Source organism: Macaca fascicularis, chromosome 18, assembly GCF_037993035.2.
Source record: "Macaca fascicularis isolate 582-1 chromosome 18, T2T-MFA8v1.1".
Taxonomy (NCBI): Eukaryota; Metazoa; Chordata; class Mammalia; order Primates; family Cercopithecidae; genus Macaca; species Macaca fascicularis.
The window spans coordinates 66548282-66572489 of NC_088392.1; the positions used below are offsets into that span (position 1 = coordinate 66548282).

Here is a 24208-nt window from a genome sequence, read left to right on the forward strand (position 1 = left end):
TTGGTTCTCATCTGTAATGCTCCTTCCTGCTTCTGCTCTCCCTGCTTTTAGCTTTCCACATGGCTGACAACGAGGCTTCTGGGCCTTTACTCCAATCACTGTCTGCACTGCAAGAGATAACGCTGGCGGGAATGGGAATGGGAATACCACGTGTTGTTCTACTCAAACTTGCCCTCAGGCTGATGATAATCAGCTCACAAATTTCAGCCACCTGCAGAAACTCCAGCTTCACAATCACCCGGCCCTTCTCACCACGCTATCTACAGGGACATGCGATAGTAAGGAACAGCCTGACATTTTGATGCAATCTACAGATGTAATGTCCAGGCACTTCCTCACTTTACTAACCAAGTTATTCCATCAATGAGGAATCGAAGCTGATGGGACATGACCTTTTCTTAGTGAACTCATGTTGACTGCTACCAACCTCCACACAAACCATCTGTTCTCAAACTCTGCTAAGCATCAGCTCTAGGCTTGCCAGTCTATGATTATTAAAATCTACCCTCTCCTGGCCGCACGGGTGGCTCACGCCTGTAATCCCAGCACTTTGGGAGGCCGAGGCGGGCGGATCACGAGGTCAGGGAATCGAGACCTTCCTGGCTAACATGGTGAAACCCCGTCTCTACTAAAAAAATACAAAAAAATTAGCCAGGCGAGGTGGCGGGCACCTTTAGTCCCAGCTACTCAGGAGGCTGAGGCAGGAGAATGGCGTGAACCCGGGAGGTGGAGTTTGCAGTGAGCCGAGATTGCATCACTGCACTCCAGCCTGGGCGACAGAGTGAGTCTCCATTTCAAAAAAAAAAAAAAAAATCTACCCTCTCCCATTACCCTCACACTGTTTTCCACTGAAAGCCAGCTTTTGCCTGGTATCAGACTTAGAACTTCGTTCATTCTCCATGGCACTTTAAAGATCATTTGTATTTCCAAATTCTTTCTATTCTCCAGGATCTAGCCCTGATTACTAAAATTCACTTAAAAGGCCTCTCTGTTTATTCAACAAACACTTGCTGAGTGCTTACTGTGTGCCTGGCACGTGGCTTTGTAGAGTCTACACTTCCAGTTCTACTTGGTAAGGAAGTTAAAAGCAGGCAGCAGCTGACATCTGCTGACCCTGTGCCACCATCCCAGGAAATTCGCCATCCTTTCCCTTCCGCTTCCGAACATGGTCTTAATAGTAACAGCCTATGGCTATTACTGGTGTTTCATTTTATTGTGGGAAAAATATACATATACACATATATAAAACATAAAATGCCATTTCATCAGTGTGCAATTCAGTGTCATTAAGTGCATGCACAGTGTTGGGCAACCATCATCACTGTGTATTTCCAAAACTTTTCCATCACCCCTAATAGAAACCCTGTACTCATTAAGCAATAATTCCCTCTTGCCCTAACCCCTGGTAACCTTTTACCTACCTTCTGTCTCTATGGACTATTCTGGATATTTCAATTCAATGGAGTCATATGACATTTGACCTTTTGTGACTGGCTCATTTAACTCAGCTTATTTTCAAGATTCATCCACACTGCAGCATGTATCAGTGCTTATTCCTTTTCACGGCTGAATACTATTCCATTGTATGGATATACCACATGGTCTATCCACGTATCTGCTGAGACTCTGGGGTTGTTTCCACCTTTTAGCTATTGTGAATAACACTGCATTGGTGTATAAAATATCTGTCTGAATACCTATTTCAATTCTTCTGGGTATACAACTAGCAATTAATTGCTAGGTAATTAATTACAATGAGCAATTAATTAATTGTAAGATTATTTTATGTTTAACTTTTTGAAGAACCACCTAACTTTCCCACAGTGTCTGCACCATTTTATATTCCGTCAGCAATGCATGACTGTTCCAATTTTATTTTCTTTTTAACAATCTTGAGCTCACCTAGACTTTAGCCTCCCTCATCCCATTCTTGTAAGTTTGCCTAAGCCATTTTAAAAATTAATCCTTGGCCTTAAGCTAATGATTTTTAAAAAGTCAGAATGCAAGAGAGAATTTTCGCAAAGTCCACCATGACACACTATCTTACTGCATATGGATTTTTCTCTCACGTTCTCGTCAATGGAGAGAATGAACTTTGCAGTCTGATGCCTGGATGTGAATTCTATTTCCTACTCTCTAGCTGCGAGCTCCAGTTTCCTCCTCTGTAAACTGGGATCATCAGTGTTTTAGTTTTCTGCAGTTGCAGAATAAACTGCCACAAAGTTAGTGACTTAAAACAACACAAATGTATTATCTTACAATTCTGGAGGTCAGAACTTGGAAATGGGACTCATGGAGCTAAAATCGAGGTATTAGTAGCGGTGGTTCCCACGGGAGGCTGTAGGGAGAACTGGCTTTCTTGCCTTTTCCAGATTCTTAGCGGCTGCCTGCATTTCTTGGTTTATGGCTTCATCCTCCATCTTCAAAGCCAGCAAAGCCAGAGGAGTCTTTCTCCTATGGCATCTCTCTGACACACGATCCTGCCTCTTTCCTCCACTTTTAAGGGCTCTGTAATTATACTGGGGCCACATGAATAGTCCAGGATAAACCCCCATTTAAAGGTCAGCTCATTTGTGCCTTAGTTCCCCTCTGCCATGTAACCTAACACAGCCACAGGTCCCGGGGATGGGACGTGGACATCTCTGAGGGCCGTTACTCTGCCTGCCACAAGACAGTACTGACCTACTTAGATTGTTTCAAGGATTATTTGTATTTCTAAATTCTTTCCATTCCTCGAGATCTAGTCCTGAAGACAAACTCACTTGAAAGGCATCTCATTTATTTGATGAACACCTACTGAGTTCTGAGTTAATGAAACAAAGCATGTTTGTATTTTGGGTTTTTGTTTTTGTATTTGCTTTTGTTTTTGAGACAGGGTCTTGCTCTGTTGCCCAGGCTGGAGTGTAGTGGTCTGATCTTGGCTCCATCCCCCAGACTCAAGCGATCCTCCCACCTCAGCCTCCCTAATAGCTGGGACCACAGTCGCACACCACCATGCCTGGGCTGCCCAGGCTGGTCTCAAACTTCTGAGCTCAAGCGATCTGCTTGACTCAGCCTCCCAAAGTGATGGGATTACAGGCGTGAGTCACCACATCTGGCCTGACACAATGCATGTTAAACACTTAGAGCCTGGCTGGCATCCAGCAAGCACTCAATCAAGGCATCTATTATCATCTTACCCTCGTAACTTTATCTTCTGGAAATATGCTCCAAGCCAGAAGAAATTACTTCTTAGTCTAAACTTTCTGCGACCGTGTTCCTAAAATCCAGGGTTCCTTTCCAGCTACGAAATCCAGCATGACCTCCCTCCGGGTCCTGAGGACTGGCCTGCCTTCTGTGTTAAGGCAGAATTGGAGCTGAGAGCAGCATCCCTCATGGCTTCCCCCACCCGCGAGGAGACGAAACACCCAGCAGGGCCAGCCAAGAACTCCGCACGCTCTGGTTCTAGCAGTGGCACTGACGTTCCCTCCGCTCCATCTGGCTGGTCTGTGATCTGTCGGGCACTGTCCTTAGCCTCCACCTGGCCCAGCGATATGCAGCATGACCCCAAAGCACCCTCAGCCTGGCTTCTCCGCACTGTATCCGCACACCAAGCCCTCTAGAAGGTCCCAACGCCAGCCTCACGGAATTCAGATGCCAGACAGATGAACAGTTTTTACAGAAGGCAAACTCCATCCTGCATTGAACCACATGCTTCTGCGGAAGGCGTTCACTTCCACTTTGCATGCCGGCTGGGATTTGTGGTCCAGCGTCACAGGGTGAAGCCATTCCTCACGGGTGAACATGGAGCCGTCTCAGGCCCCAAGGTTTGTTTCTAAGCAGCTACTCTGATATTGATCACGAGGTATACTTAAGTTTTTTGTTTTTCCAATGCCACAAGTATTGTCTTTTATTATGTCTGGTTCTCAGTTTTAAAAGCATGTTTTCTCCTTTCTGTCTCAAAATATGCTTGAAACTCTTGGTTAGGTCAGACCTGAGTATCACAATAGAGGCTCCCTGCTCATTTCCTGAGCTACACTCTGGTCCTTGCTGAGACGAGAAGTCCAAATCCCCCTCAATACTGGGGCCTCTATCACACGGTCAGCAGGTCTGGGGACGTGGGAGCCTCCATACCAGGGTTTTCAGGGCCAGAACAGTGAATGAGCCGTGGATTTGGCCCGCAGACGGAGAGGCTGGGCTGTGCTGATCAGGGGTCCCAAGGAGACTCATGAACTGGGCACAGCCCAATGCACAGACGTGACTTAGACTGCACAGGCTGGGAGGGAGCCTGCAAGGGCCTTGGGGACTGTGCAGGTGCCACACACTCACCTCCCATTTCTGAGGTGGGGGGATCAGAGACCCCTAAGCCAGCACACGGGTCCCTTCCTCTGAGATCACAACCAGAACCTCTCCTACCTGTCATTTCAGGGACTGGGCTCACCCAATGCCCTGGCTGCCTCCAGCAGGAGATTCTGCTCCTGCCGCCCAGCTGCCGTGGGGCAGAACTTCTGCGTTCCTCTCTCGAAAGGCTGGGTCATGTCCTCTCATTCCTCAGCTCTTGACTACAATTTCCTTCTGTCACCTCAGAAATCGTATTTTCTTCCTGGCTTCCTCCCAGGCTCTCGCTTTCATCTGTCTAACGACAATCCCTCCTTGCTAATAAACCTCAAGTGGGAGGGCCAGCCCCTCCTGCCAGCCCTTTCATCTGCCCATTGCACAAGAAAACCAGCTCTTACCTGGGCATACGACTTGGCCATCGCCTCAGCCTACAGCCTGCGGTTCCCACACAGGCCCTAGAGCTCACTTTCCTGCCCTAAATTCCAACTCTCAGATGTTCAGATAAGCTAAGAATCCTCTTGCTTCCCCCTGAAAACGCCCCAGCAGAACTGCCAGCAATTGCGGGCTTTGCTGTTTATGTTCTCCTAGGTCAAGAGTGTGCTGGGGAAGATGGTTCCGTAATGCTCTTTGGAAATATCACTAATCTAAGTCTTTTATTAACTGTATCCTCTCACTACCTAACCATGCTGGGGTAATTATCTGACTTTGTGCCCTGCCAGCTAGCATCAGAGGTGGGAACACTATTCGCTTGACCCATTCCTTTGGCTTTGTCATTGATTTCATGGAGAAATTAAAGGCTTTCTACATTTATGTTATGGTTAAAGAGATCATGAACAAAACATAAATGTAAATCAATGATAGATAATTACACTAAGATGGCATGAGTACACTCTGTATTCTTTAAGTAAAAGCCTCACAAGAAAACAACAGCAGTGGTTAAATAAAGCACAATAATTCTTAAGTGTCAGCGAAAATAAGGGTGAGAGAGAGAGAAAGAGTATTCGATTTAACAAATAACTTGGTCAATTTACTAAAAGCATTGTACTTAAAATATGAACATATACTGATGATGTAAAAATCATTTGGAAATCTCAACTTTGCTCTTCTGAAACCATTGCAAATGTTATAAAATCATGTTCCCTGTCCTTACAAGGCTTTAAAACTAGGCATAAACTTCAAGATAACAAGCCTGTAAAAACTGTAATTGTTGTGTGTTATTACACAGGCTGTACAGGGTATTTTATACCACCAACTTACAGTCATGCTGGGCCTTAATGAGTCTAACTAAAAGACTGTTTAGCAATTTTCATTTTGTATGGATTAGAGAGTATCAGTGAGGCCCATATGGTCTTCTATAAATTAGGAGATCAAACAAGAGTCTTCTGCAGCAGGACCTCAGCTCTGGATGGCGTCTCTAACTCACCCATTCAAGTCAGTGGGGAGCAACCGCCCCCAAGGGTTACAGAGTATCGGGGACCCCAGAGGTCTTGGACTCTGTCCCATGCACCATTGGAGCTGAGATGAAAGGACTTAGCCATTCAATCATGAGCATGCTGGCAACAATGATTCTATCTGTTGTCTGGAAGGTTTTAATATCACAGTCATATAAATTTCAACCAGTTTTATGTAATGGTGTTTCCCAAACAAGCAACTGAAGAGCCGGAGAAACACATACTCCAGATGTTGGCTGACCCAGGAATCGGGATCAGCACTGAGGAAGAATCTGCCAGCAAAGTCCTGATTCTACTCTCCTAAAGGGAGTCAAAGCCAGGACCCAAATTAAGTTCAGGTGCAGATCTGGGAGGGCATTTATTGACCAGAGCACACAGTGGTGGTGAAAAACGAAAACAAAACCAACAAAGCAGGAAAAAAAACAAATAAAAACTCCCCAAAACTCAACTGTTTTTCTGTTCAAAGGTTTCTATAAAAATCCTTTGTGTGCTCTCAAAAACTCAGTTTGTTTGTGGTCTAAACATCTCACTCTGCCTTAGGAGTCTTCGTAATTCTCTACAGATTCCTTTCGGTGATTCTGGCACGAGTGGGGTGGAAATTGTCGGGGAAGGTTCCATGAGATCCTATTCATCTTACAAGTGTGGGCTTGGGTTTGCTGAGTTTTGGACACTAAAACTGTCCCCTCATCCCATCCCTGTCCCCATCCACTGGTGCTGGCAGCCGTTTTTGTGTGAATGTAGTACCTGCCATTCCTGGTATCGTGTTGCCGCATGTTCTTGATAAAATGAATCTTCTTAAAATTCTTTGGTCTGGGTGAACCTGAGAGAGTTCGACATCTGAAAAATAAAGTGAATTCGAAAACACAGTCAGTTGCCTGCTGGACAGCTGAGACATCTCCACAAAAAGACAGGAAGGAAGGACCAGACAAATGGTTTGAGTCACCCCAAAGGAGGCCGGAGTCTGCGGGGATAATGAAGACAACACGGCTGGAAGCAAGGAAGCTTAAAACAGGCCCTATGATAGACAACTTCTTGATAATACTGACATTATTTTATATGGGTCTCTAAAAAGTCAACTAATCAAGAATATTGTCCCCTGCATTAAAAAAAAACCAAAAAACAAAAAACCGATGCAGATTCCAAAGACATTATTCTTGATTGTCATCTTAAAAAGAATCCTCCCGTATCAACAAAGGGAAAGGGAATCAAAAACTGTACATTTAAAGGGGGTAGGGAAACACCGGAAAATTCAGTTCAAAAACAAGCCTGAATCATTTTTCTTCTGTAACAAGATTTTGGCCTGAATTACCTGGACAGCTGCCTTAAGTTTCAGGTTGACCCGCTATGCCTGGGAGGTCACAGCTTTACACTGAATGAGAAATCAGAGACCCAGCTAGTTGCTGTTTTTGTTTTGTTTTGTTTTTAAGATAAATTTTAAATAAACATGTGTTGAACTAAAATGGCTTGGATTCAAGTTTTTTTAAAGTTTTGTTTTGCTGGAGTATACAACATTTGCCTGTACTATAGGACTGGCAAAACAAATCATAGGCCAAGGAGACCTTACTTCTGTGTAGTGTTTTCACCTGGCAAATTTTAAGTTACAAAACCACAATCACAACAACAGAAAAGCAAAATGCTCAACAAACAAGAGTCTCAAGTTTATTCTAGATAAAAGGGGCCGTGACTTTTTGATTTTGGGTTTTGCTACCGAAAAACCTTTCTGACCTGGGCCACAGGAGCCAGCTTCTGCCATGGGACATGGTGCCTGTGACCTGATTCTTGACTCTAAAGAAAGATTCTTGGGCTGGCTGTGGTGGCTCACGCCTATAATCGCAGCACTTTGGGAGGCCAAGGAGGGCAGATCAACTGAGGTCTGGAGTTCCAGACCAGCCTGGCCAACATGGTGAAACCCCGTCTCTGCTAAAAATACAAAAATCAGCCTGGTGTGGTGGTGTGTGCCTGTAATCCCAGCTACTCGGGAGGCTGTCGGCAGGAGAATCGCTTGAACCCGGGAGGCCAAGGTTGCAGTGAGCCAAGATCATGCCACTGCACTCCAGCCTGGGTGACAGAGTAGGACTCTGTCTGGAAAAAAAAAAAAAGCAAGATTCTTTTAAAGGCTTGCAGAGCCCCGTTTGAGGACATTCAGTAGATGCTTCCTGTGGCTTTCAGGAGGGGTTAGAGTGGAGATGGGATTGACACTTCCCCCCAAATTCAGGCCTCAAACTTGGATTTTCATTTTTTTTTTTTTTTTTTTTTAAATAAAGACAAGGCCTTGCTCTGTCGCACCTTGCAGTGGTGCGCTCACTGCAGCCTCAAAATCCTCCCACCTCAGCCTCCCAAAGTACTGGGATCATAGGTGTGAGCCTGGTCCACTTAACCCAGATTTAATGGGCCTGGTCCACTAAACCCAGATTTAATGGGCTCAAGGTTCAAGGAGATAGGGCCTCGCTCTGCCTTTTGCTCTCTGGGAACAGATCCAGAACCCCAAATGGCCTCATTTCTTCCTCCAGAATGACTGCTCGAATTTGCAGGCCACTCAAAGTTCCCACCTGTCACACACACACAAAGAAGGTTCTTGAAACATCAAGTCACTGGAAAGAGGAGAATCCCTGAAAGCATAAAGTGGTTTCTGGATAGGGCCAAGTGTTCAGAAGCATCCTTATACCCCTTCCGTGGCTTCCTTTCCCAGGAGTAGAGCTTCCTGGGCCAGCCAATCTGAGGGCAGCAGGCCAAGAGCTAGACAGTGCGCGGGTTCAGGCAGCTCACAGATCCTGCCACCTCAGCAAACTCTGCTCCTTCCTCCCACCTCCCAGCTGCAGGAAGCTGGGATTGACGCCAGCACAGAGGAAGGACGGCCTGAGCTGCTCCCTGCAGAAAGAAGGGCCCCAGATTCCTCAGCCTTCTTCTGGAAGTGGAAAGCCACAAAAGGGCCACAGGTGGCTGTCTGCACCAGCAAAGGAAGGAGGTGAGGCCGTGATCACTTTAACAGCTGCGGCCACCAGCATCCATCCACCCAGACGGTTTGGAACACCAGGGCAGGTGCTGATGGCGAAACAAATAGAGGTTTTTCCTGACAACTAGCAGAAATGGCTTAACTCCTTATTTTTGGACACCAGGTAACCACCAGGCAGATGCAAAACTCCTCAGTCCAAGTCCTCTCATGATGCATGCTCAGTTCTTGGAGTTCCAGGTAGATACAGGAAATCCACTAACAAACCATGATGTGCTACAGAAAAGTAGGACTTTTAACAGGGTAACTTAACAAAGATCTTTTATTTCCCTATCAGCACCCAATTCTAACTGCACACACACCATACTAATCTAGCCCTTCATTAAGCAAGCTGTTTGTTGTCTTGCTTTTCTTTTTCTTTTAAGCATTCAACCAAATCACCAGGGAATCTAAGAAATGCTTTAAGAGAATTGTGGCGTTGGCAACAACTGCCAGGGAACTGGAATACTGGGCGCTCAGGTTGCGGCAGGTTAAGCAAAGAACGAATTAATTTCAAAGCTGCCTGCAACAATGTGTAAACATCCATTTAAAAACATACATTTTAAGTGATGCAAAATTAAATTAGCATAGAATTAAATTAAAAACTAATTTAAAGAAAGATTAGCTCTTTCTTGTTAGCACTGATTACAGGATATACTTAATTATGCAAAAGGTCTAATAGATGCCTTGGAGCCATTTGTTCTTCTGCTAAGCTTAAAAGCACGTTGGGCTAACAGCCTTCCACCCCCACAGTTCCCAAAATACTTCAGCATCATTATTGGTGTCACCATTTCACAGACCGGGGAAGGCTTCAGCGATCAGCCAATTGGTCTTCCCATTTTATAGATGGAAAACTGAGGCCCCAGAGACACTAAGTCAATTTCCAATGCTACATACCCAGTTAGAGTCAGGCTAAGAACTCAGGTTTCCAGGCTCCCAAACTAATGTCTCTTCTTCTATACCATGCTAATATAACTGCTAGGAATAAGTGAATTTCTAAGTAAAAATGAGAACAGTTATGATTTTTAAGTTCTCTTTTTTTTTTTTTTTAAGTTTTCTTTTTTAAGAAACTCCAGGCTAGAGTGCAATGTCGAGCATAGCTCACTTAAGTCTCGAACTCTTGGGCTCAAGCGATCCTCTTGCCTCAGCCTCCTGAGTAGCTGGAGCTACAGGTGCATATCCATGTGCCTGGTTATTTTTTCTTTTTTTTTTTGGTAGAGATAGGGTCTCACTACATTGCCCAGGATGATCTCAAACTCCTAACCTCAAGCAACCCCTCTGCCTCAACCTCTCAAAGTGCTGGGGTTACAGGTGTGAGCCACCATGCCCAGCCAATATGAGAACTTTATTTATTTATGTATTTATGTGTTGACTGATTGATTATAGACATGGGGGTCTCACTACATTGCCCAGGCTGGTCTTGAACTCCTGAACTAAGCGATCTTCTTGCCTCCACCTCCCCAAGTGCTAGGACTATAGGTGGGAGCCACCGCACCCGGCTGAGAACCTTTTTAAACTAAAAAAAAATGTCCCTTAGTGGAATAAACACTTGATTTCTAAAACTCTCTTGATTTCTGACATTCTTAAAATTTTATAATAACAAGATTTGAGGTTCAGTGCAGTATTCTGTGAGAGCTGGTGGAAGTCACAGTTGAGGCCAACAAGCATTTTTACTGCACTCATTTGTGCTACCACAAGGCTGAGGGCCAGTCTGGGGGGATTTCGTGAAGGGGGGTGACAGGGCACCAACCAGGAACACAGAACCCAGGTCCGCCTCTGGCCGCTCCGCGACACCTCGAGACTCAAGGACACTGCATCCCGAGGCTGGAGAGCCCTGCCCGGGAATTCCTGAAGAGGGAAGAGCCCTTTGAGCCTGTACCCTGAGTCGCCTGGCTTCCTTCGGCTCACAGCGACCATGCTGTTTCAAGGACCATGGCTTCTAGCAACCTCTCGAAACTCCAGGGGCTTCTCAACGTTATTCATGGATTTTCCCGTTTGTGGCAGGAGTGAGGGAGAACCTCGGTCAGACTGTGAGGTCACTCACTCTAACACCAAAGCCACTCAGTGTGCCTGCAGACACCTCTCCTCCGTGCTCGCTGAGTATGTGGACCGACGCCAGCTCCCTCATTTGACTGTCAGTGTAGCTTTCTGTATGACTCCTGCAGGGAAATGGCTTTCTCCCACTTCACTGCTCCTCACAGAGTTAACACTTGTGCCCAGGCCACGTCTGCCACACAGCCACATACCACACATCGTGAGAGGCTCCTGGAGGTTACCCACGCTTTGAAAAAGACTCCAAAAGTGAAGATCGGACTGTTCAGCCCTATCTCTTTGGGATGATGTCAGTGACAAAATTCACAGTCGCTGGACACTTCCGCTGTGACCCCAAGCTGTCTGTGCTCACTCTGCCCTCTGCTCTTCATGCAGGCAGAGCCCGTGGACATGAACTCTACCCTGGGAGTGAAGCTTCAGGTGGGGAAGGAGCCAGATCCAGGGGGACGCTGTCCCCAACAGCAGCACCCTGCCAGGCTCAGAAGGAGGAGCCAGGCGCTCCCAAGTCCTGGCCTGGCCAAGGCATGCAGGGTGCAGATGCGGGTTCAAAGAGGAGCTGATGCAAGTCCACAGGAGCTCACGTCCTCCCGATGCCCTCCCTGCTGCCGTCTGCCTTGTGGTCCCCGGGAAGCCCCTGCGCCCCATCTTCCTGGCTCACTCCCACATGCTGCCCCACCCAGCTCAGGGCTGCAGTGAGGATGGAAGGGGGTGCAGGACCTGAGTGCACTCTCCTCCATGAGGGCCTGGCTGGGTTAGAGGAGAGGAACCTGCCAGTCACCGGCACAGCACAGCACAGCTCAGCAATGGCTGTCACCCAAAAAGATGCCTTGCGAGCACTTTTCTAATCCCGAGGGAGAAACAGAACGCTTTCAGACCCCAGAGAGCACTCACAACTATCCTAAATCGGGCTTCCTAGCAACTAGCCAGGGAGCGACATCGTGGTCACCTCCTGAGGAGTTCTCAGTGTCCCTCCTGCTGAGAATGAAGTCCAGGACTGTACCACTGTGTGACTGCACCTGGGGGGCGGGCCGGGACAAATGCGGGGCTCTTGCTCCATTAAGCAGCAGTTTACAAAATGAAGAGAAGCCACGGAAAGAGAAGCACCCAAATTCCACGCAAACTGGGCTATTCCGACACGTAATTGGATTTAACGTTGTCTAGTTCTAATGGTCCTCAGAGGTGGGCTGGACACTAGGAGATGTCCCATAGTCCGTGGGATTCAGATGGTTATTTTTAAATTTAATTCTATAGATCAAGAACTTAAAAAACCAAAATCGATCTCTGGCTGTCATGGTGTGCTGTTTACACACACACAAATGAAACAGAAAATTACCTCCGGAGAGGGGCGTTCTCCTCAATATCTTCCAGGGTCTCCAAGGAGGATCTCTGGGAGATGAGGCGCCGTCTGCAGAAAGAAGGAGCAAATCTGGGAGTTAAAACTACATTGCAGAACTCATCAGACATTTCTGTAAATCTAAAACTGCCCTAAAACAAAAACATGAAGTCCATTAAGAAAACATCAGACAAAAGCTGCCTCAAAGAGGCTGCCATGCTCCCGCCCTGCGTGCCAGGCCCACCTTGCTGGCTGAACCCTGAGCACTCTCCCGGTTAGAGGGCCGCTTTGTGATGATTAAGGAAGTGACTGATCCTTTTGATGCTGCCATTTTCCCCAAGGACACACACACACAAAGACAAGGTGCCTCTTATAATATATAGAATAACTTGATGGTGTGTGCAGCTTTTCTAAGGCATTAGCTAATACGGTGAAGTATTCCACTATCAGGGATTTGAATCCGGTAACTGATAAATATTAAATCTAAAACCCTATTAAAAACAACTTCAAAATCATTAGGATGCAATAAAAAGGTTATGCTCCCTGGATGGCCATGATTTCAAAAGCAACTAGAAACAAGAAAGAAATTATTCCTTTGGGAGGAGTATCTCACAGACTGGGTAGAAAGAATAAATATGTGGCATGATTATGCAAAACATTAACTCTTCTGGGCTGCTAAGGAATTGCAACCCGCCTGCTAAAACCTCCCCAGTCTACCAGTTTCTGTCGCCAGGCTGAAATAAGAACAAGTCCTAGTTAACTAAGAAGATCAGGTACGGGGAGCAGGGTAGGGTGGGGTGACTTTAAATAAATCCACCTGAACGAAGACTGTCATTTGATAGTAAACGATTTGGTGGAGCAGGATGGACAGAAGATGTTTGACAGGGTTGTTCCTTAAAACGGAACTAAAAATATGAAGATAAGTCTATTTTTTATTACATTTCGGAAAACACAGCCTAGGAACATGCAGTCATAACCATGTTCTAATTTGCCCTAATGAACAAAGAATGAAACGACTTCGTGGGGTTTTGTTGTTTTGTTGCTTTTAATTTTGTGTGTACTTTTTCTGACCAACTACTCTGATACCTTTGGCTTGTCTGGCTTTTATAAGACAATCCGAAAGGTCATTTTTGTAGCAAACTATTCAACAGCTTCATCAATTTTCCGCCTTCCTTAATTTTTTGATACTCAAATCCTTTAAAAAAAAGAAAAATACTTGTGGCCGGGCACGGTGGCTCAAGCCTGTAATCCCAGCACGTTGGGAGGCCGAGGCAGGCTGATCACCTGAGGTCAGGAATTCAGGACCATCCTGGCCAACATGGTGAAACCCGTCTTTACTAAAAATACAAAAATTAGCCGGGCGTGGTGGCGGGCACCTGTAGTCCCAGCTACTTGGGAGGCTGAGGCAGGAGAATGGCGGGAACCCGGGAGGCGGAGGTTGCAGTGAGCCGAGATCGCACCACTGGACTCCAGCCTGGCGACAGAGCAAGACTTCGTCTCAAACAAACAAACAAAGAAACAAAACTCGTCATACAGCCTCCTTGTCTCTTCTCCAACTGTAAAACAGTAGAACATAGAACACTCTCAGCTTCGCACTCATCAATGTGTGTGAACCAAGCACACCCATCGCCCTCTGTGTTCATGACATACCGGACTTTCTACAGAAACTGTGGTTTCATTCTGCAATTAACTAACACTGAATTTCCATTTCCATAATATTGCCAGATTTCCAAGAGTCAGCCAGAGCTGTGGAGGAGGCACTGGTCTTACCTGAGAGCAGTGCAGAGGCAAGCTGAGGAGGTGGGGAACTGATTTTACAGGTAGCCAATTCATGAGTGACAGGACTTCCCCGCGGAGCACTGTAACTCAGGGGACAGAGCTCGCCTAGGCCCCTGTGACGGCACCTGCAGCTGGAGCTCTGAAGTGTCTGTGCTATGGGTTGAGGCACAGCCCTCTGAAATCCCAGTTGATCCTAAGAAAGCAGGCAGGTGAGCAGCGGGCCTAGCCTCTCTCCAGGTGCTGAGTCCCAGGCTGGACTGGGGCAGACGCACACCTGCCCATTGCAGATCTCAGCACCAGAAACCCCATGTTACCCATCCAAAGTGGGGTGTAATTCTGCATAGAACACCTAGGGGCTAGTCAGACACTCAAATTGCAATCCTGGGGTCCAAAGGCTTCGGGGTCTAAGAAAGCTCCTTAATCCGGCCGGGCATGGTGGCTCATGCCTGTAATCCCAGCACTCTGGGAGGCCGAGGCGGGTGGATCACCTGAGGTCAGGAGTTTGAGACCAGCCTGGCCTACGTGGTGACCCATCTCTACTGAAAATACAAAATTAGCCAGGTGTGGCGGTGCATGCTTATAATCCCAGCTACTTGAGAGGCTGAGGCAGAAGAATCGCTTGAACCTGGGAGGCAGAGGTTGCAGTGAGCCGAGATCGAGCCACTGCACTCCAGCCTGGATAACAAGAGTGAAACTCCGTCTCAGAAAAAGAAAAGAAAAGAAAAGAAAGTTCCTTAATCCTTGAGCCTCAGTTTGTTCATCTATGAAATGGGAAACAGCAATTAACTAAGAAAGGGACACATGTAAAGTCCTAGGCCCACGGCAGTTCTTGATGAACGGGAGCTACTGGGCTTTTGATTGACACTCCAGTTTCCTTCACTGAGGCTGCACCCTGACCTGCACCCCAGCTCAGCTGACCAGGAGCAGGCTGAGTGTCCTAGCTTTGGCCCCCACTCAAGGCCCAGCCAGTGGCAGGGTCACCCCAAAATGCCTTGTGCCTGAGCCCACCCGAGATGCGTACGTGTTCCTTCCACACCTACACCCACTTCAAAGCACAACTAACTCTGCGCATGTACTCAATGGGATGCACCGAGAAGCACAAGTCACACTCACTGATGTGTTGGCCACCTATAAAATTAGTGTCCCCCAGGTCTCCTTGCACTGCTCTCAGGTCTCCCGACAGACAGGAGGCAGCGATTAAAAGATTTACTCTGTTTATCTCTGCATGATGTTCTGAGCCTTTAAATCCAAAGTAAAACACTCACTGAAGTATTTACTAAATTAAGTATGCACATCTAAATTGTCATTAGCGATAACTTCCACAGGCAGAAATCAATGTATAGGCTTCGGATCCTGAGAATCTCAACACATTCTGTCACACTTTGAGCCTTCCTTTGTAGAAGAGCATTTTCAGGTAACCAGTAAATAGGCAATTGATGTTTTATTCAATCTGCACCCACGCAACTGAGATGATCGTGCAGGGGAAGGGCTGAAGGCTGCCCTCCTTCAGGTACCCTAAGGAGCCCCGGGGAGGCCCTGGGTGGGCTCTTTGGGCAGCATAGATGCCGCCCAGGCTCTGGCAGAGCCCAGAGCCCAGCCAGGCAGGTTCCCCTCTCCACGCATCCACCCCCACTCACTCAACAATGTGACCGTGAGCCCTCTCGGGAACACACAGCTGAACCAGGCTTGCCTCCTGTCCTCAGGGGCTCAGAGTCACGTGAGGATCAATGGGACGGCCACCAAGAAGCCCCATTAACAATCCCTGAAGCCCCTGCGTCCTTCAGGGCTGTGGTGTGGAGAACACTTCGGCGGAGTCCCACACTGCGCACAGAAGGCCCTGACGGGAAGCGCAGACTCCTCCAACATCCAGACCAGAGTGTTTCACCCTAGAAAATCAGGCCCATCCACAAAAGCACACGACCCAGTAACTCCCCTTTCACAAAGCCGTAGCCACCTCTTCCTGCACCAGAAACGAGAAGGGCTCATTTGGAAAAGAACCAGATGAGAATACACCTTTCTTTACAGTTATAAGAGTTTTTCTAAAAGCCAGCACATTTGGTAATTCCCCTCAGGTACTGAACAGGTGTGAATTCACACACACACATTATTACAGCTTAAACGTCTGTGTCCCCTCAAAATTCACGTGTTGAAATCATAACCCCCACTGCGATGGTATGAGGCAGTGGGGCCTGTGGGAAGTGATCTGTCATAAGGGTGGAGCCCTCATGAATGGGATTAGTGCCCTTGTAAAGGGGACCCCGGAGACCTCTCTAGCTACTTTTCTGCCATGTGAGGACACTAGAAGTTGGTCATCTGTAACTGGAAGAGCCCTCATCTGACCCCAACCATGCTAGCACCCAGATCGTGACCTTCTAGCCTTCAGACCTGTGAGAAAATACATGTCTTTACTTTTTATTTATTTATTTTTTTCTGAGACAGAGTGTCGCTCTGTCACCAGGATGGAATGCAATGGCGCAATCTTGGCTCACTGCAACCTTGGCCTCCCAGGCTCAAGCAATTCTTGTGCCTCAGCCCCCCGAGTAGCTGGGACTACAGGTGTGTGCCACCAAACCCAGCTAATTTTTGTATTTTTAGCAGAGATGGGGTTTCGCCACATTGGGCAGGCTGGTCTCGAACTGCTGGTCTCAAGAGATCCACCTGCCTTGGCCTTCCAAAGTAATGGGATTAAAGGCATGAGCCATCATGCCCGGCCGAGAAAATACATTTCTATTGTTTATAAGCCATCCAGTCTTTGGTACTTTATTACAGCAGTCTGAACTCAGACGGACCTACACACACAAGTGCGCGCGCCCAGATATGCAAAGGCACGCATGGGCACTTCTGATCAGGACTCCTTAAAGGGGAAAAAATCCACAGCCCAAATGCCCACCTGTTCCTTTAACTTCAGCAGGTGTACTTCCCTTCTTTGTGAATGGAACCAACCAGTATATTCTTGAAACTACCAGAGAACTTGGAACTACCACCAGTCACTATAAAGAAACCATCCTACAATACCACCAAACAGCAAAGGATGCCTGCCCTTCCAGCCTAGGATGAGGACCTGTTCCCCTGTGAACCGGTAGTGTCATTCAGCAGCGCCCATCTCTGCCCCCACCCCCACAGCTTGCTGGATCCTCCCAAGGTATGTCGTCGTGTCTTCTCCCTCACCTTCTAACCCCAGAAAGCCTGCAATAAACAAAAAGCCTCAGGGCAGGCGGCCAATCTTAAACAGCCACTTTTCACTCTGTAATTTCCCTCATAAATTAAGTCCATTACTATGCAAACTTCTTATCATTATAGAGTTAACAAGGAGAGGTCTTTGCATATTTTAATGACTGACAAAGAATACTTAGCCTGGGACCAAAATAACAGGCCACCTTACTGACCAAGCAGACATGCAGTAAGAGGCTGGCAGGGCTCAAAGCAAAAGTATGATGCACTGACATCATCGGATGGAAGTGTGCATGTCGAGTCTCCAGACCGAATGTACACTCAGGGCTCCCCGACTTGTCTGACAGTTACAAGTTAGATCCTTCCACACTGGCCACACTTTGGAGTTCATGCTTAATGCTCATGCGTGAGGCAGCCTCCTGAAAGCACCCACGCCTGTTTTACAATATCCTTGGAATGCTGCAAGGAAGTCATCATAATCCACGACAACACGATTGCACATCTGCATATTCCTGCGTGGACCAAATTAATCCACTCATCATGAAGGGATAAGGGTTTCTTTGTGGGTGCAAATCACTGTATATTCCTGGGACACAGGGCTGGTCACAAGGGTACTGTTAGAATAAGTCCACTTCACTGAAAGCTTAAGGAAAGGTCACTTGAGGAAGAAGATGGGGGGAAAAAAGTACACAGAAGAACCCATGGCTTGAGTGACAAAGGAAGGGGAGAGGCAGGCCCGAGGGCCCGCATTTCCGAAGTGCCTTTTATGCACAAAAGGGTCATTGTACCTATTTCCAGGCCAGGAACAGAGGCCAACCATCCAAACTGATGAGGGGACACAGGCCCAGAGGCCTGACCATCCCGAAGGCCCTCCTCACTAATGCTCTGTCGTCATCCTGGTCTGTAGCGACTCTGGGGACCCCGGAAAGTGAGGCAAAGTGGAGCTGTGTGTGGTCCGGGTACCCTCCTCAGCTCTGTTGGAGGAGGGCTCCTCTCTGCTGAGCCTGGTAAGCAAAGTGCCCCGAAAAAAGCACTGGGAGACAGGTGAGGGCCTCGCTGCTGTCCCTGCCGACCAGTGAGGGTGCAGCAGGGTCACCTTGGGGTCTGGTGGGGCAAGCTGGTCAAGGCCAATCCCTCATACAGTCACCTGGGGCAGTAGCTCAGCCCGAAGGACAACGTGAGGCAGTGGGCACCCCGGGGAAAGCTCTGGCTGGAGAGTTAGGACCAGCCCATGACGTGGAAGGTGACCCTTGGCCTCAGTCTGCTTCCAGTATGAAATGAGAAAGTAGGGTAGATCGATGCTCTCAATGTGTCTGCACATCAGAATCCCCAGGGAACAACAAAGTCACCGAAGCCTGAGCCCACCTTGAGATTCTGATTTCCTGGTCTGGGTGTGGCCAGATAAACGGGGTTTTAGACACTCCTGGGGGATTCTAGTGAGGAGGACAGTTGAGTCCCATTGAAATAGCTCCAGTGTTCTGCACAGGCCAAAGGCAGTGAGAACCTTCTCCTGACATTCCACTTATTTACCTTACGTTTGGGGATGGAAATGATCATAACCAACCTCCACATAATAAGTGGTCTCCTTTATCCTTGAATGCGGACCTTTTAAGGTTCAACAAGCAAGAGGAAAGAGAGCTGGTTAGCCCAGAGCACTGAGGCCAGCAAAAGACCAAAAGGCTTTCAAGTATAAACAGGTGAATGATATGTACACGTTACATGGGTGTGAAGAACCAGTTCTGTGTTCTCTGGGAGCAAAACATGGGCTCTGAGAGCAGAAAACGACCTGGGTAAACACCTGGGCCAACCACCTCTCTACTCACAAAAAAGGCAATTTCCTTAATGGCTCTCGTGTTCCCCATGGGTGTGTCCCCCTTCCTGACTGCACGCTGGTCACTGGATGGCCCAGTTGCCTCTTCGCAGGTGTGGAAGAGGTGGGACTGTCTTGGATACCTCAATTACACAGGTGATGGAGGAGCTGAGGTCATGATTACTTCACATCTGTCCAGACAGTTACTAGGATCAAAAAAACCCCAAGCATAGAAACAACTTATTAACATAGTCACAAGACACCCGAAAGCTTGTCATTATTTGCTTTGGAACTTAACGTCTTTCTCTCACTGACCAACCTCCCTCTCCCAAACAGAATGGAAACACCCTAGAAGAAAGCTGCTTGGGAGGGGCCATGCTGTCACAGCCTGTGTATCCCTAGGAAGGGACCATACTTGGCCAACAGCAGGTACTCAATCATGGCTGGCTGGATGCAGGAACAAATTCCCCTCACCAGGTAGGTGGGTATTGCTGGACGTTTCCCAGAGAGCCCTGACCTTCCATTCAATGTTTTTCTGTACACAATTATTAGTGGGCCTCTTTTCTTTTTTTTTTTTTTTTCAGATGGAGCTTTGCTCTTGTTGCCCAGGCTGGAGTGCAATGGCATGATCTTGGCTTACCGCAACCTCCACCTCCCGGGTTCAAGCAATTCTCCTGCCTCAGCCTCCCAAGTAGCTGGGACTACAGGTGCATACCACCACACCCAGCTAATTTTTTTGTATTTTTAGTAAAGACGGGGTTTCTCCATGTTGGCCAGGCTGGTCCTGAACTCCTGGCCTCAGGTGATCCACCCGCCTAGGCCTCCCAAAGTGCTGAGATTACAGGCGTGAGCTGGGATTACACCGTGCCCGGCCTAGGGCCTCTCTCTTTAATACATGCATTCCCAGTCTGGTCCACCGAGTCCAGAAATCCTCCTCCGCTTCACAATGGCCCAGGACAAGGAGGTTATGGGGAAGGAATTAGGGCTGGACAGCATGAAGTCCCACTTCAACCTTACAGACTCTGGGAACCTACATGTCCTAGCCTCCTTTACTGACGTAGTCACCAAGCCTCAAGGAGCCCAGTCAGGACCCAGCAAGAAAAGGCTTGGAGCACAGTCGCCTAGAAAGCAGGGTTGGCCTTTGAGGCGACTAGAAATTCCCTTTACAAAATGTTACAGCATCTCTGACTTTCTGGCGGAAGCCTCCATCCCCTGCTTCTTGCATCCCTCCATTCCCCCATCACAGGCATAATCTTTTGCTCTGGAAATGGTGCTCAGCTCATGCAGAAAAGCTGTCCTAAAAAGTAGGGTACAAATCGGCCGGGCGCGGTGGCTCAAGCCTGTAATCCCAGCACTTTGGGAGGCCGAGGCGGGCGGATCACAAGGTCAGGAGATCGAGACCACAGTGAAACCCCGTCTCTACTAAAAATACAAAAAATTAGCCGGGCGAGGTGGCGGGCGCCTGTAGTCCCAGCTACTCAGGAGGCTGAGGCAGGAGAATGGTGGGAACCCAGGAGGCGGAGCTTGCAGTGAGCCGAGATCGCGCCACTGCACTCCAGCCTGGGCAACAGCGTGAGACTCCGTCTCAAAAAAAAAAAAAAAAAAAAGTAGGGTACAAATCTGCAGTTTGTAACTGATTGACTATGGAAGCCTACTACTTAAAGGAGCCCTGAAGTGAAAAACTATGCATAAACCCAAGAATTAAAATCAGCTGGGCTTAGTGGCATGCACCGGTAGTCTGAGCTACTCAGGAGGCTGAGGCATGCTTGAACCCAGGTGGTCGAGGTTGCAATGAGCTATGATCGCATTACTGCACTCTAGCCTGGGTGACAGAGCGAGACCCTGTCTCTAAAAATAAATAAGTAAACAAACAAACCCAAGAATTGTACTACCATCTGTATGTCATTTGTGAAATGCTGGCTTTCAAATGCTAGGCTCTCTTAAAGGAAAATGCCCCTCCATCACCCTGCTGTTATTTCCTTCATTTCCCTAGCAGCGTCTTAAGCTGTTGACTGCCTCAGCACCATCAGCCTGCTCCTCACATTCATCAAATAAGTGATGATAACATTGTTCGTGAGTTGGCAAACTTGAATGCCTAGATTCCAGATGCTCCTCTAGCAGAAGTCCAATCAGACTGCGCTCACTTAAAAAACAAACTGTTTCACCCTAGTACACGCGTCCACAGATGAAGAAAACAAAGTCAGCTGCTACCTCTTGACAGAAGAGACACAGACCCTGAAAGCAAAATGGCCTTCGCTTCAGCCTGAGGTCACATTCATTAGACACATGCTTAGTTTTGTTGTCCACAGATCGAAACCTTTGTACAGCAGCAAAAGTGCTGATGAAAGTAAGCACGGCCCCTACTGCTCACCTGGCAACAGCTGCTTGTTAGACCATGGAGGAACTCCAAGAAGAGAGCCACAGAGTCTGACACTAAAGTGGCACACTGGCCGGGCCAGGTCACCAGGTTGGGGTGACTGGAGGAGCATCTGGTCTTGGCCAGTCAGCTTGAGGCCGTCCATACCTCTGAGCACAGGGCACACAGCTGGCTGGGAAGGAAAACCTCCTCCTCCAGCCTCAACTAACATGCTGAAAGCCAGATTCCTACCCAGAATACAGACCAAAGGAATTCAAAATCCCTGGGGGGTCACGGGGATCTTTCTTGTCAAGGAAGAAACATAGGATTATCTTTAAGAAAAGGAGGGATGGTTAGATTTTTAAAAATTAGACCAAATGCTAAGAAACTGTTTTTTCTTTTTTTTTTTAGACGGAGTCTCTGTCTCCAAGGGTGGAGTGCAGTGGCGGAGTGCAGGGTGCAGGGTGGCGGGTGGAGTGCAGGGTGGAGTGCTCGGCTCACTGCAACCTCCGCCTCCAGGGTTCATGCGATTCTCCTGCCTCAGCCTCCTGAGTAGCTGGGATTACAGGACCTGCCACCATAACTGGATAACTTCTGTATTTTTAGTAGAGACAGGGTTTCACCATGTTGGCCAGGCTGGTCTCGAACTCCTGGCCTCAGGCAATTTGCCCACCTCGGCCTCCCAAAGTGTTGGGATTACTGGTGTGAGCCATTGCGCCCGGCCAAGAAACTGGTTTTGAATCTGGCTATGTTTTAAAGTCTCCAGCTGATTAATCAGGCAAAAATCAAATTAAAATCAATACACCAGAGTTGCCAATCAGCTTGTTCAAATAAAGTCTGTTTCTACATTTTCACAGGCGGGTCAAGAAAGTGACTCTCTAAATGTTTACAGAGAATACAAAAGGCGTTTGGAGTTTACTTTTGTTTCAAGGGCTCTCATCAGACTTGCCAAGTCCTGGAAAATCAAGGTGTGAGGTTACCTTGGTGTGTGAGGCTACTTAGAGCAGACAGGACCTGCTGCCAGGATTTAATAGCTGGCCAGAAATTCATCCCCAAAGATCCCCCGGTCTACTCTGCCCACCGCTGCCGCTAATCTTCAAAAACACTTTCCCTCATGTCAGTCCCCAACCTGAAGAGCCAGTGATTTCCCCGGAAACAAATTCAAACTCTTTTGACAAAGGGTCTAGAGGGAAGGTCAGAACACAGCAGCAGACACGGCACACGTGGCCACCATGAAGGTACCTGCCTAGGCCGGGCGCGGTGGCTCAAGCCTGTAATCCCAGCACTTTGGGAGGCCGAGACGGGCGGATCACGAGGTCGGGAGATCGAGACCATCCTGGCTAACCCGGTGAAACCCCGTCTCTACTAAAAAATACAAAAAACTAGCCAGGCGTGGTGGCGGGCGCCTGTAGTCCCAGCTACTCGGGAGGCTGAGCCAGGAGAATGGCGTAAACCCGGGAGGCGGAGCTTGCAGTGAGCTGAGATCTGGCCACTGCACTCCAGCCTGGGCAACAGAGCGAGACTCCATCTCAAAAAAAAAAAAAAAAAAGGCCAGGCGTGGTGGCTCACGCCTGTAATCCCAGCACTTTGGGAGGCTGAGGTGGGCGGATCACAAGGTCAGGAGATCGAGATCATCCCGGCTAACACAGTGAAACCCCTTCTCTACTAAAAATACAAAAAAAAAAAAAAAAAAGAAGGTACCTGCCCAGTGTCCCTGGACAGCCTTAGGGCTGGCTCAGTGGCAGTGCTGCATTCTAATCCATACTTGGCCTCGTCCCAGAGGGAGGGCCCTGCCCTGCAGCTGTAGGGGCACACCACGGAATACACAGAAGGGCGGAACCAGGAGAAGCAGGTACCGGGTACTGGTTGAAAATAAAAATTCAGGATCCAAAAAGATTTTGTGCGGCTGATGAGATAAACAGCTCTGATCTTGCTACAGAACACACTGGATACTCGTGGAGCGGGTGGGGAAGACAAGTGGCGGCCCAGTCAGGACAGGATGTGGGTGGGAAGGGAATGTTGGAAAGGGAAAACCACTAGAAATAAAAGGGCCAGCTTCACCCTATGCATCTAATACAAGTCCAAGGAGTGTGGGGCCCTTACCTGTGTTCTGAATGGGCGTCAGGATCCAAGCAGTCAAATCCAGGTGTTCTCTGCAAAGGGCTTCCCTGAGCCGGGCAAGGAGGGCGGCTGGGAATGCAGCACCCCGTCCCAGGGTTTAAGGACACTGTGGAGCGTGTCCACACCTGGAGGCCAAACCAGGTGTGGAGTACACGGGGAGCTAGGGAGAATTTAATTGGCAGAGGAGAAGAGAGTACCTCTAACAGAGGGAGCAGGCAGGCCATGGCAGGGGGTCTGAGGGGCTTCCTACATGCACTTTCCCAGAGCCCAACAGGACAGGACAGAACATGGGACTGGGTGAGGCACAGGAAGAATTCCTTCCAGCAAAGTCCAGCCCCAGAAGAGCCTAGCAGGAGCCAGGAGCCAGACAGGCTCACAGAGTGCCGGGTGTGGCTCCAGGAGGACCCGGACAGAGACCACAACAGCCAAGTGGACAAGCTGACCACACATAAACCGGCGGGGCTGGGGCTGGTATCACAGCACAATGAATGTATGTGTGTGTGTGTGTGTGTGTGTGTGTGTGTGTACACATGTGCTCACACATAGCACCTTTCAGTCCCACACCTGAACACAAGAGGTACAGGACCAGGAACCTGCAGGGCTTACATGGGAGATCAAGGGTGTGGTGCAGTGGGCCAGAGTTACCTCCTTAGACAGAGGCTGAGCAGAACCCATTCCCAAGACTTGGTCTGATGGGGCCTGCTCTTAAATGCCCCGATCCTGACAATGGCCTGTGCTGGGGGCCCTCTCGCTTCCTCCCCAGTCACTGTGAGGCTCACTGGTGGTTTGGGAGAATGCCCTTACCTGCTGAAGACTTTCTAAGCCAGAC

General features: G+C 48.3%; 1 protein-coding gene across 2 annotated transcripts in view; it reads right to left on the reverse strand.

Annotated features, from left to right (window-relative positions):
* Positions 1-24208, reverse strand: part of CABLES1 (Cdk5 and Abl enzyme substrate 1) — a 127028-nt gene that overhangs the window by 57985 nt on the left and 44835 nt on the right. For both annotated transcript variants that reach the window (XM_045377927.3, XM_015440110.4), the window contains exons 2-3: positions 12143-12214; positions 6513-6605 (exon numbers count right to left, since the gene is read on the reverse strand). In XM_045377927.3, the coding sequence (XP_045233862.2) occupies positions 6513-6605; positions 12143-12214 (165 nt within the window). The remainder of the gene's footprint in view (positions 1-6512; positions 6606-12142; positions 12215-24208) is intronic.